A 13178-nucleotide genomic window follows, 5' to 3' on the forward strand; every position below is an offset into this window, starting at 1 on the left:
CATTCATTTACCAAGGATTAGGGACTTGCAACCGCTTTTGACACTAATCAGGGGTAGGCAACCTTGGCTCTTTTATGCCTCGTGGACTTCAACTCCCAGAATTCCTGAGCCATCACGGCTCAGCTTGGAAACCTCTCCCTTTCCCCTCAGCGTGGCTGGCTCAGGAATTCTGGGAGTTGAAGTCCACGAGTCATAAAAGAGCCATGGTTGCCTACCCCTGCGACTACACGGCCACCACAGCATTCCCCAAAAATGGCACGTATGTATAACGCTTGCAGCATCCTGGGGTCATGCGTGATCGCCATTTCTGACTTCCCCCTCCCGGCCCCCCAGCCAGCTTCTGACAAGCAAAGTCAGTGGGGGAAGCTGCATTGGCTCAACGGCCGTGCGATTCGCTTAACAGCCGTAGCAACAACAACAACAAAAAAAGAATTGCAAAATTGGGCCCAACTCATTTAGCGCTCGCCTCCCTTAGCCACAAATTCCGATCCGATTGTGGTCGTATGTCGAGGACCATCACCACCACACACACACACAGACACACACACCCGTACAATAAATGCTTGTTAGAGAAGCAAGAACAGGTATTGTCTCTCCCACCCTCAGTTGCCTTCCAAGAGCTGTGTCCGTACGGTCACGGGGCCATTCCGGGACTCGGAGACTCGCGAGAAGGTGAGTAGCCGAAGCCAAGAGTGAGTATTGTCTTCATCTCTGCATCCCCCGGGAGCTTTCACGAGGATTAAGCAGCCTGGCCTTCATCCAGACATTGAGGTAGACTGCTCTGAACAATGGATGCTTTACCTCCATTTTAGAGAAAGAACCAGACCAGGAGTCAGCCATTCCTTGATAACTTGACGTAGCCAACTCTTCACGGGACGACTAATTATTAATTAATTAAAATAATTTTAAAAATTATTTTATTTTTTAATTTAAAATTAATTTTTTTAAAAAAAAATGTCCCTTCTTTGGCATCCTTCCTTTAATGATTCTAGTCTGCTATTTTTTCGATATTAGGGTAACGCTTGTCGAGTTTGCCGCCACGATTTGTCACGGACCCTTCCAGGCCACAGAGAGGCTCAATGATCAAAAGCATCTTGTAATGCTACACCCTTAGCTCCCTAGCAAGCAATGGGCTCGCATAACGACTGTGGTGTTTGTTTAATGACTGTGGCATTCGTTTAACAACTAACACATTTGCTTAATGACCAACACAAAAGAGAATGTGAATGTGCAACCGTCATGGAACACCACCATAATGGGCAGTCTCCATAATGGGCAGGCTTTATTACTGTTGTATACACAGAGAGAGAGAGACACACACACGTACACACACACACACACACACACACACACACAAACACACATGTTCGCAAAAACACAAAACAAAAAAGAAAGAACCCGGGAACACTTTTTTTTTCCGAATCGCAGATTTTGTCAAACGGTAGAACACCATTTTGCGAGTCGCAAAAGCCATCCCAGCTCCCCCTTTTACGCTGGGGCAACACGCATAAAACCTTTTTCTTGATAAAACACCCAGTCAAAAAAAAACCGTTTCGGAGGCCCCCATCTGAGAGGGCAGAAATTGCTTTGCAAGTCCTGGTGATCGATTAGAAAAACAAGCTGAAAAGACAGCGGGCGGTCAGCATCCGTTCCGCAAGAGCAGCTCGCGGCCTTCTGTTCGCACCGCAAAGCTCTCCACACACGAGCTTGGCCAATTTGTCCCTGACACCAAAACTCGGCCTACAATTAAATTCAGTGCATCAAAAGGAAAAAAAGAAAAACCCAAATGAAGAAGAAGAAGAAGAAAAAAGCGTTGACTTCCACCTCCTTTTGGTGCAGTAGAACAGCCGTCTCCAATCTGTCTGGCTATGCAGACCGGCGAGAGGGGTTGGGGGGAGGGGATGGTCGCATGTGAACAGCAGGTGAGCACCCGCCATTTGCACAAATGGAGCTGTGCACACCTACTCGCCCACCTGTTGTACGTGCAAGTGCAACTGCATGTGTGCGCACACTTGCCTGTCGTGTCTGCGGTCCGGTTCTGAAGAGGTTGTATCCCAGCAATGGGTCACAGCCCCAGGATTGGGGATCCCTGCAGTAGAATAGGGTAATAACATACAACCTCGATGTTTTACGTTTACATATATATATATATATGGACACGGTGGCTCAGTGGGTTAGGACGCTGAGGCTTGTCGATCAGAAGGTCGGCAGTTTGGCGGGTCGAATCCCGAGTGCCGCGTAACAGAGCGCGCCTGTTACCCGTCCCAGCTTCTGCCAACCTAGCAGTTCAAAAGCACGTAAAAATGCAAGTAGAAAAATAGGGACCACTCCGGTGGGAAGGTAACAGCGTTCCGTGCGCCTTTGGCGTCTAGTCATGCCGGCCACATGACCACGGAGACGTCCTCAGACAAGCTTTGAAACGAAGATGAGCACTGGCTCCTAGAGTCGGAAACGACTAGCACGCATGTGCGGGGGAACCTTTACCTTTACCTTTACCTATATATGTTAAGTATTTATCAAGTTTTTTGAATACAAAACCAAAGTTTCTTTTCTTTCAGTTTCAAGCACTTTATTGTAGTGCGCCAAAAGGAGATGGAAAATGACGCTTTCGTTTTCCCTTTTCTCTTTACCCTACACTTTTTTCTCTTCCCACGTTCCTCCCCAATTTTCGCAATGTTTTCATTTTTCTGAGTATTTTTCTAATTTCCAATTTGATAAACTAATAAAAACACTTGCATTCCAACCCCCCACCACCACCAAATGGACAATTTTAAGGTAAGGGGTAACAACTAGGATTCTCAAAACAGAGACATTATCTTTTTTAAAAAAATATATGTTTCTCAGCACTCTGCCACATTTGGGGAGGGTGGGCTTGTGGCTTTCGAGAAGCAAGGGCTAGCACAAAGATTAACACGGCCCGTGGCGCTGCTCATTTCCACATGGTCTCCTCGGCAGATGTGAACGAGTGCGCAGAGAACCTGGGTATCTGTATTAACGGCGCTTGCATCAACACGGATGGGTCCTTCCGCTGCGAATGCCCCTTTGGCTACAACCTGGATTACACCGGGGTCAACTGTGTGGGTGAGTGGGGGCCGCCGCGCCCGCCATCTTGCAAGGGGGCTGTTCAAGCCTTACTTGAAGCTTTTCCACCCAGGATTCACTCCCTTCCTTTCTCGTATCGTCGGCAGACACGGACGAGTGTTCCATTGGCAACCCGTGTGGGAACGGCACCTGCACCAATGTGATTGGGGGCTTTGAATGCACCTGTGATGAAGGATTCGAGCCGGGGCCGATGATGACCTGTGAAGGTAATGTCCATTTTATTTTCCTTTTGATTTTGATTTGATTTCTATAGGTGGATGGGAGGGAGAACGCTTGGGGGAAAGCGAAAGTAGCTGCTGTATCTCCCTGAGACACTGCCTCAAGGCCACCTGGTTGGGAGAAGAAGGCAGCTGCATACTAACCTGTGCTTGAAGTGACCGTGGCTTGAACCTGATTGATCGAGGGCGGGCGGGGGGGGAGGGTCAGCAATGGAAGGCAGTTAAGGGAGGGAAAAATTGAAGTTTGGGATTTGGGCGCGCAGTGCGCGGTTCTCAGTTCTGGCTCTGCATTATTACAGTACGCTTGATCGCTGATAAAACTATGCCTTTCTCAACAAATGGAACCAAGTATTGTTTCTATTTAGAAGTTTGAAGTGGTGGCAGGTCTGACATCAGAGAATCACAGGCCTGAAAGGGACCCTGGCGGTCTTCTAGTCCAACCCCCCGCTGCCCAAGGCAGGAGACCGTATTTCATCCCAGACAAATAACTTTGTCCAATCTTGAAGACCCCCAGCGATGGAGTCACATCTTCACCTCCTTCCTAAAAGCCAATCTAAGGTCCCGCTGCTGAAAGATTGAAGACCATCCATCTGTGCCTCCTCAATTCTGACCACGGCTAGTGCTACATGCCTCATGGAGAAGCTTATGCCATTTGGTGTCCAAAGGTAGACTTCGTCTACTCTGGGAGGATCTATTAAGATTAAACACATGTAGTCCTTGATTTACGAACACTAGTTTAGGGATTGTTCAAAGTTACAACGGCACTGAAAAATAAAAGACTTACGACCGTTTTTCACACTTACAACAGTTGCGGCTTCCGCATTGGTCACATGATCAAAGTTCAAACACTTGGCTACTGACTCATATTTATGATGGTTGCAGTGTGGTGGGGGTCAGCTGACCAACTTCTGCGACTTCCTAACAAGCAAAGTCAATGGGGGAAGCCAGATTCACTTAATGACCGTGTGACTAGCTTAACAACCACAGTGATTCACTTAACAACCGTGGCAAGGAAGGTCGTAAAATGGGGCCAAACTCGCTTAACAACTGTCTCACCTAGCAACAGAAGTTATGGGCTCAATTGCAGTCGCAAGTTGAGAACTAGCTGTAGTTGCTACATATGCTCGGTTGTTTAGTGATTGTTGAAGTTACACGGTTACTGTAATTGTAGGTTACAAATAGTTGTGTAGTTGTGTAGTTCTGACAGCTGAGTTGTATTCATGTGATCATATTTTGGCCGATGAGGTATGCGTTTAGGATCACGTGACAACAACTTAGAGCGTTCGCAATAGTGGCAAATTTATGACGTTTTTGCCGAAAATTGGTGTTTCTGGCACAAACTGCCCCACGGCAAAGAAACAGCTTGCTTTAGACCTGCTTAACAATCGTTGCAAGGAGAGTCATAAAATTAGGTCCAGTCACCTGGCAATGCGTTTTAAGACCGTCACGACTTACAACTCAATTCCAGCCGTAACGTGAGGACTATCGGTATTTGTTTCTTGGTTGGGAGCATTTTTATGTCTCCTGTTTTCCCAGAGATTCTTGGCAGCTAAGCCGAAAAACTGCGTTGAAATTGGAAAAAAAAAGCTTGTGTAAAACATTAGGACAGACATGTCAAACACAAGGCCCGGGGGCCAGATCCGGCCCGCGAAGTGGTTTCATGCGGCCCGTGAAGCCATCCTGGAAACAGTGAGGGAATGGCCCCCACTGCCTTGGCCCTGGCCCAGAGACCCTCAGATCTGTCCCACTCCTGCCCAGGCCCCCATAGGCACCCTTGATGCAAATGATGTAGAGCTGGCCATGCCCACCCAGTAGGCCATATGCACTTTAGCCACGCCCACCCAGTAGGCCACACCCACCCAGACCACACCCACCCAGCCCCCTGAGGGCAAACGCAATGCTGATGCGGCCCTCAATGAAATTGAGTTTGACACCCCTGCATTAGGATGAGTTAAGACACCCGAGTCAAGGCAACTGTCGGTGGAAATGGGGTTGAGTCCTCTTCACCGGAGGTTTTCAATTGCCGGTTCATCCTTTATCAGGGCTGGCGTAGTGAATCCTAAAGGGTGCAGAGGGTTAGACCTGATGACCTCTGAGTTCCCTTCCAATTCCGTGACGCTATGAGACCTGCTAAAGAAACCCCAGTGTCCACCAAGCAACTTCCAGTGCTTCAGGATTCAATGTGGCTCTTGTCACCGGGACCAAAAGTGTAATCATGAAGGAAGCCCATCCACAGGGTAGAAAGTGGGCTATTTATGTGGAGCCTAGTTGTGTGTGGCTTTTTAGTTGTTGATTGGGGCGTTAGTGGCCGGCTATTAAGTCATTGGTTGTTGTTTCCTTGTGCTGCCAAGCCCTCGCCTCCTTGAAAAGCTGGGGGTAAATTAGCACTCCTGTCGACTGACAAGGGCCCTGTTTCCCAGGCTTCAATCATTTCCCTGGCTGTTTTTGTCCCTGGTCAGCCAACAATCTTAATAGCTGCTAAACGGAATGTATCTCCTTGTTCGTTGCAATGCTCCCGGGCTGCTAATCTCTTTTAACAGCTATTAACAGTCTCCCCTTCCCTATCTGTCCAATCTCCCCGCTCCAGATATGAACGAGTGTGCCTTGAACCCGCTGCTGTGTGCCTTCCGATGCCTCAACACGCTCGGTTCCTACGACTGCACCTGCCCAGCTGGGTACACCTTGCGGGACGACCGCAGAATGTGCAAAGGTGAGGACCTACCGCTGTGGGGAAGCTGAGCCTCAGTGGTGCCAGTCAAGGAAATGGGCTCAGCTTTCGAAGGGGGAGCAGATGGCTCAGAAGCTCTAGGAGGTCCTCCTAGTAAGATTAGGATTGTGTTGCAAAGTTTCCATCTATTCCTTCCACTAACACTCACCTGGGCCCTTCCAGTAGCTGTTCCGATGCTCGTCTGCTGGTGTTGCACGCCAATAGAAGGTTTTGGCACTTGCACATCAACCAAATAAGGTCCCCAAATGCTTTTTTTTTAACGAGGCAACTGGACTTTCTTTGTTTTTCCTTTGAAAATGTTTCGCTTCTCATCCCAGAAGCTTCTTCGGCTCTGACTGGATGGTGGGGAAGGGAAGGATTTATACTCCTTGCAGACTGCTGGCCATTTGCCTTCTTTGAGAGAGTGGTTGAGGCCGCTTGGAGGTTTGTCTGTGTCCTCGGGGTCATGTGAGTTGTGCAAATGGGTGTGGAGCCTTCTGGGAACTGCTGAAAGGACTCTGTTGTAGACAGGAGATGGATGATGTCATCAGGAGTTCCAGCTGTCTGCAAGGAGTATAAACCCTTCCCTTCCCCACCATTCAGTCAGAGCTGAAGAAGCTTCTGAGATGAGAAGAGAAATGTCTTCAAAGAAAAACAAGAAAGTCCCGTTGCCTCCTGAAAAAAAAGCACATTTGGGACAACCGTGACCTGTAGGACGGAGAATCTCCATAGACAATAAAACAAGGATTTTAGATTCCGCCAGGAGTCTCATAGGCTTCCCACCCCTTAGCTCCAGCCGTCCTACAAGAGTAACGTAAGATTCTAGTCCCCATTGCTCCAAATAAAAAGGAGAGGCACAGAAAGCCTGCAGCCATTGGTGGGTTCTCCTGCTCCACGCTCATCTTCCTCTTTCGTCATTTCTGCAGATTTGGACGAGTGCGCCAAAGGCTTGCACGACTGCGAATCTCACGGGATGATGTGTAAGAATCTGATTGGCACGTTTGCTTGTATCTGCCCACCTGGGATGCAACGCCGGCCGGATGGCGAAGGCTGCACAGGTGAGACCCGTTTAAACACTCAAGTTCCTAGTCCATATGGCTCGGTCAAAAATGGGCACGTGAAGGGGGGCTGTTTCTGGGCATCACAGTCTCTTCACGAGGCTGGATGGTCATTTATCTGAAAAACTGCAGTGACTCCTGCACCGAGCAAGAGGTTGGACTAGGTGATCTCTAAGGTCCCTCTCGACTCTTATGAGTCCCTTCCAACCCTGTTATTCTGTTGGGGGTTGGGCTAGAAGACCTCCGAGGTCCCTTCCAACTCTGTTTTTGTGTTGGGTTGAGCTAGATGACCTCCGAGGTCCCTTCCAACACTGTTATTCTGTTAGGGGGTTGGGCTAGATGACCTCCGAGGTCCCTTCCAACTGTTATTCTGTTGGGTTGGGCTAGATGACCTCCGAGGTCCCTTCCAACTGTTATTCTGTTGGGTTGGGCTAGATGACCTCCGAGGTCCCTTCCAGCTCTTTTATTCTGTTGGGGGTTGGGTTAGATGACCTCCGAGGTCCCTTCCAACTCTGTTATTCAGTTGGGTTGGGCTAGATGACCTCCGAGGTCCCTTCCAACTCTTTTATTCTGTTAGGGGGTTGGGCTAGATGACCTCCGAGGTCCCTTCCAACTCTTTTATTCTGTTAGGGGGTTGGGCTAGATGACCTCCGAGGTCCCTTCCAACTCTGTTATTCTGTTAGGGGGTTGGGCTAGATGACCTCTGAGGTCCCTTCCAACTTTGTTGTTCTGTGTTCTAGTCCTGACCAATTGCTTTCCTCTTCCTTGCTGTCTCCAGACGAGAACGAATGCCGGACCAAGCCGGGGATCTGCCCCAACGGGCGCTGCGTGAACACCGTGGGCAGCTACCACTGTGACTGCAACGAAGGCTTCCAGAGCAGCCCCACGGGCACCGAGTGCCTCGGTAATCCACGCCACCCCTGCGCGGATTTCTCGGGAATGTTTGGGCGGGAGGGATCAAGCGCCACCGGAGATCCTGGTGGGCTTTCCGCTTTCCGGGTGGGTGGGGTGTTTGTGATGCCTTGTGAGCAATTTAGCTTCCTCCTGTTCGTCGTTTCCAGAAATCCCATCTCTAGGCAGTCCTCAACTTATGACCACAGTACAACATTATAGAGCCGTGGTGGCGCCGTGGTTAAAATGCGGCATTGCAGGATAATTCTGCCCACTGCCAGGAGTTCGATCCTGACCGGCTCAAGGTTGGCTCAGCCGAGGTCGTTAAAATGAGGACCCAGATCGTTGGGGGCAAAGAGGCTGACTCTGTAATCCACTTAGAGAGGGCTGTGAAAGCTCTGTGAAGCGGTATATAAGTCTAAGGGCTGTTGCTATTCTTCTCATCATCTCCTGCGGCTGGTCTTCCGTTTTGCCACCCCCCGCCGTGGGGGCACGGAGCCAATTAGATGGTACCGCCCCAGACGCTTAATGGATCCCGATAGATTCCAAGCGGCGCTGGGGTCCCCACCTGCCTCCACCGCTCACAGCTCGGCGGATGCCTTAGTGGAAGCCTAGGAAAGGGCAGCCACTGAGGCACTTGACCGGGTTGTACCCTTGCGGCCCCTGACCCGGCGCAGATCCCAGCGAGCTCCATGGTTTTCCGCGGAGCTCCGGGAGATGAAGCGTCGGAAACGGGGCCTAGAGAGCTGCTGGAGGTCTAGCCGATCCGAACCCGACCGGTTGCGGTTAAGAACCTATATTAGGTCTTATCTCGCAGCGATGAGGGTGGCGAGGTGTAATTACTTCTCCACCCTCATCGCGTCCGCAGATAATCGCCCGGCCGCCTTGTTTAGGGTGACTCGCTCACTTCTTAATCAGGAGGTGAGGGAGGATCCCTTGCAGGGTCGTGCCGAGGAATTTAGTCAACATCTGTCGGATAAAATCGCTCGGATTCGGACCGGTTTGGACTCCAGCTGGGCAGAGTCAGGCGATCAGGACATGGGCGGTCTTGTCAACGTTACCTGGGAAGAGTTTGATTCTGTGACCCCTGATGAAGTGGACAGGATTATGGGGAGGCTGAGCTCCTCCACATGTTTGTTGGACCCGTGCCCTTCCTGGCTGGTTTATGCAGCTAGGGAGAGGACACGAGGCTGGCTCCAGGCGGTTATATCTGCTTCTTTGAGTGAGGGTTATTTCCCCACCGTCTTGAAGGAGGCGGTGGTGAGACCTCTCCTCAAGAAGCCTGCCTTGGACCCAGCTGTTTTGAACAACTTTCGTCCAGTCTCCAACCTTCGCTTTCTTGCGAAGGTTGTCGAGAGTGTGGTGGCGCATCAGCTCCCTCTGGTCCTGGATGAAGCGGATTATCTGGACCCCTACCAATCGGGTTTCAGGCCCGGGTACAGCACGGAGACGGCATTGGTCGCTCTGGTGAATGATCTCTGGAGGGCCCGGGACAGGGGACATTCCTCTGTCCTAGTCCTATTAGACCTCTCGGCGGCTTTCGATACCATCGACCATGGTATCCTGCTGCGGCGTCTCAGGGGATTGGGAGTGGGAGGCACAGTTCTTCAGTGGTTCTCCTCCTATCTCCTGGGACGCTCGCAGTCGGTGTTGGCAGGGGGGCAGAGATCGGCCCCTAGGTCTCTCGTTTGTGGAGTTCCTCAGGGGTCGGTCCTCTCGCCTCTCCTGTTCAACATCTACATGAAACCGCTGGGTGAGATCATTCGTGGTTTTGGAGTTGGGTATCATCAATATGCTGATGATACCCAACTTTTCTTTTCGACCCCAAACCACCCCAGTGATGCCCTCGCTGTGATGTCCCGTTGCCTGGAGGCGGTTCGGGTCTGGATGGGGAGGAACAGACTTCAACTCAACCCTGACAAGACTGAGTGGCTGTACATTCCGGCATCCCGGGACATTCAAAATGTTCCATCTCTTTCTATGGGGGGTGAGCTCTTACCCCCCGTGGATAGGGCTCGCAACTTGGGAGTCCTCCTAGATTCACGGCTCACCCTGGAAGATCATATAGTGGCCGTGACTAGGGGGGCTTTCGCCCAGGTTCGCCTGGTGCGCCAGCTGCGGCCCTATCTGAACCGGGATGCCCTGTGTACGGTCACTCATGCGCTCGTGACCTCTCGCCTTGACTACTGTAATGCTCTCTACATGGGGCTTCCCTTGAAGACCACTCGGAGGCTCCAACTGGTACAGAATGCGGCCGCGAGAGTTGTCTTGGGAGTTTCCCGGTACTCCCATGTTACACCTTTGCTCCGCGAGCTGCATTGGTTACCAGTTGTCTTTCGGGTGAGGTTCAAGGTTTTGGTTACGATCTTTAAGTCCCTACATGGCATGGGTCCGGGATACCTCAGGGACCACCTGCTGCCGGCGTCAACTCCCCTCCGCCCTGTGCGTTCCCACAGAGAGGGCCTCCTCAGGGTGCCGCCAGTCAAGGAATGCCGACTGGTGGCCCCCAGGGGGAGGGCCTTCTCTGTGGGCGCTCCGGCATTATGGAACCAGCTGCCGGTGGAGCTCCGGACGGCATCAGACCTCCGAACTTTCCGTCGTGGCCTGAAGACCCACCTATTTGAAATGGCTGGTCTGGCCTGACGGGGGATTATGGGTTTTAAATTGTCGTTTTAGATTTGTATTACTGTATTTAATTGGGCATGGGTTTAATCTTTTTTAATTTTTGTATTGTCTTTTTTATATATGCCCTGTGAACCGCCCTGAGTCCCTACCAAGGAGAAGGGCGGTATACAAATTAAATAAAACTTAAACTTAACTTAACTCTCCCTCTCCTTTCTTCCCTCTCTCTCTCCTTTTCCTTCTACCTTTCTTTTCTTTCCTTCCCACTACTCTCTCCTTCCTTCCCTTCCTTTTTCTCCACTTTTTTTTTCTTTTTCTCCTGCTCCCTCCATCTCTTATTTCCCTTCTCTTCTCAACCTTGAGCCTGGTCAGGATCGAACTGCCGGCAGCCGGCAGTCAGCAGAATTAGCCTGCAGAAAAATCACAGGGGGGGGGGAAATTCCTTTTTTCAGTGCCGTTGTAACTTTGAGCGGTCATTAAATGAACTGTTTTAAGTCGAGGACTGCTTGTATAGGGTTTCCTGCTTGAGAAGGGGGTCAGACTAGAAGACCTCCCCTCCTCTCCTGTTAGCCACCCTCCAGGCCCTTAAATCCCCCCAAAACCCCCAAATAAGTGTGAAATTTCAGCAGAACTGCCTCTTAAGGGCAAAGGCACCAAATCTCTCCGGGACTGGAAGCCCCAGTGGGGACAATTTTTCTCCTAGACTTATTAAAAATAGACATTTTTAGAGTCACGCTTTTTCTATCAAAATCCAGATTTATTTTATTTTATTTATTTTTGTAATTCGATCAGATAATTTTGAGAAGGGCGATTGTGCTCCAAGCTTGGATGTTTTCCTACTCACCATCGTGGTTTGAAAAGAAATTGGAAAAGGGGTAGAATCAGGACAGGTTTGTTTTTTTTTTTCATTTTCCTAAGTTGATGAGATGTTTAAAATCGGCATAAATTCATTGTACAGATAATCATAATCATAATAGTAAAGTTGGAAAGGACCTTGGGGGTCTTCTAGTCATCAAAATCATAATAGTAAAGTTGGAAGGGACCTTGGAGGTCTTCTAGTCCAACCCCCTGCTCAAGCAGGAGACCCTAACCCGTTTCAGACAAACAGTTGTCCCATCTCTTCTTAAAAACTTCCAGTTCCAGGAGTTCCACGGGGTAATTGTCCTGACTGTCAGGAAGTTTCTCCTTAGTTCCAGGTTGCTTCTCTCCTTGATTAGTTTTCACCCCTTGTTTCTTATCATAATCATCATAGTAAAGTTGGAAGGGACCTTGGAGGTCATCTAGTCCAACCCCCTGTACCATTTCAGGCAAATGTCTGTCCAGTCTCTTCTTAAAGAATTCCAGTGTTGGAGCATTCACCGCTTCTGAAGGCAGGTTGTTCCACTGGTTAATTGTTCTAACTGTCAGGAAGTTTCTCCTTAGTTCTTGGTTGCTTCTCTCCTTGATGAGCTTCCATCCGTTGCTTCTTGTCCTGCTTTCGGGTGCTTTGGAGAATAGCTTGACTGCCTCTTCTTTGGGGCAGCCCCTGAGATACTGAAGCACTGCTATCCTGTCCCCCCTCGTCCTTCTCTTCATTAAACTAGACAGACCCAATTCCAGCAGCCGTTCTTCGTATGTTTTATCCTCCAGTCCCCTGATCATCTTTGTTGTTAGTCCTCGGCTAACATCCACGATGGAGCCCAAAGTTTCTGTTGCCAGGCGAGGCCGTTTTTAAGCCAGTTTTGCCCCATTTTATGACCTTTCCTAAGTGAATCGCTGAAGTTAAGCCAATAGCTGAACTAAATTATTAACTTGTTAAGTCACTAAGTCACTTAACGACCGTGTTAATAACAGGGTCTTTAAAGTGAATCCGGCTTTCCCCCATTGACTTTGCTTGTCAGAAGGTTGCAAAAGGGGATCACATGCCCACCCCCCGGGACACTGCGGCTGTCGTAAAGACGAGTCAAATTGGCCAGTGTCTGGCTTTTGATCACAAGACTACGAGGATGCTGTGACGGTTGTTAAAGTGTGAAAAACAATTGTTAAGTCAGGGCTGTTGTCACTTTGAACGGTGACTAAATGAACAGCCATAAGTCCAGGACTTTTGGCCTTGTGGATGAACGGATCCAGTTTGGGCATCGCTACTGCAGACTGAACCGTAGACCTGAAAAGGGGCGAATTTTACCTCTCCACTGAAGGGGCGCAAAAAGATATTTCAGAGCTGAAAAGGTCCAATCGAGAAGCGGAGACTCGGCAGATGGGTTTTGTAGTCAAAGCAACGGATGCCGGCAGTTGGATCGATGCCAGCTTTGAACGGGTTTCCTTCTCTCAGTTTATTTTATTTTATTGCATTTATATTTTATTTTATTGCATTTATATACCGCCCTTTCCCTGAGGACTCAGGGAAGGGCTGGCTCTTGAGTCACTATCGCAGCAAAGAAGAAAGACCATTTCAATGTGATCGTCAGGATGGGCAAACCTGTGTCAGATTTCACCCCTCCCCACCCATCAAGGCACCATCAAGGAAGGAAGGAAGAATTATGCAGCCTCCAGGGAGAAAAGCCATAATAGGAATTTCCAGACCTCATTTATAAGCAAGTT

At 49.7% G+C, this 13178-nt stretch overlaps 2 protein-coding genes across 2 annotated transcripts in view; both read left to right on the forward strand.

Annotated features, from left to right (window-relative positions):
- Positions 1-13178, forward strand: part of FBN3 (fibrillin 3) — a gene marked incomplete at both ends in the record, with an annotated part of 201276 nt that overhangs the window by 172764 nt on the left and 15334 nt on the right. The window contains 6 exons of the mRNA XM_081314809.1: positions 607-672; positions 2956-3081; positions 3189-3308; positions 5908-6030; positions 6954-7085; positions 7864-7989. Of these exons, the coding sequence (XP_081170935.1) occupies positions 607-672; positions 2956-3081; positions 3189-3308; positions 5908-6030; positions 6954-7085; positions 7864-7989 (693 nt within the window). The remainder of the gene's footprint in view (positions 1-606; positions 673-2955; positions 3082-3188; positions 3309-5907; positions 6031-6953; positions 7086-7863; positions 7990-13178) is intronic.
- Positions 1-13178, forward strand: part of LOC308677033 (nicotinamide riboside kinase 2-like) — an 828951-nt gene that overhangs the window by 44204 nt on the left and 771569 nt on the right. The window lies entirely within an intron of this gene.

This window comes from Vipera berus, assembly GCF_964194415.1.
Source record: "Vipera berus genome assembly, chromosome: 1".
Classification (NCBI taxonomy): domain Eukaryota; kingdom Metazoa; phylum Chordata; class Lepidosauria; order Squamata; family Viperidae; genus Vipera; species Vipera berus.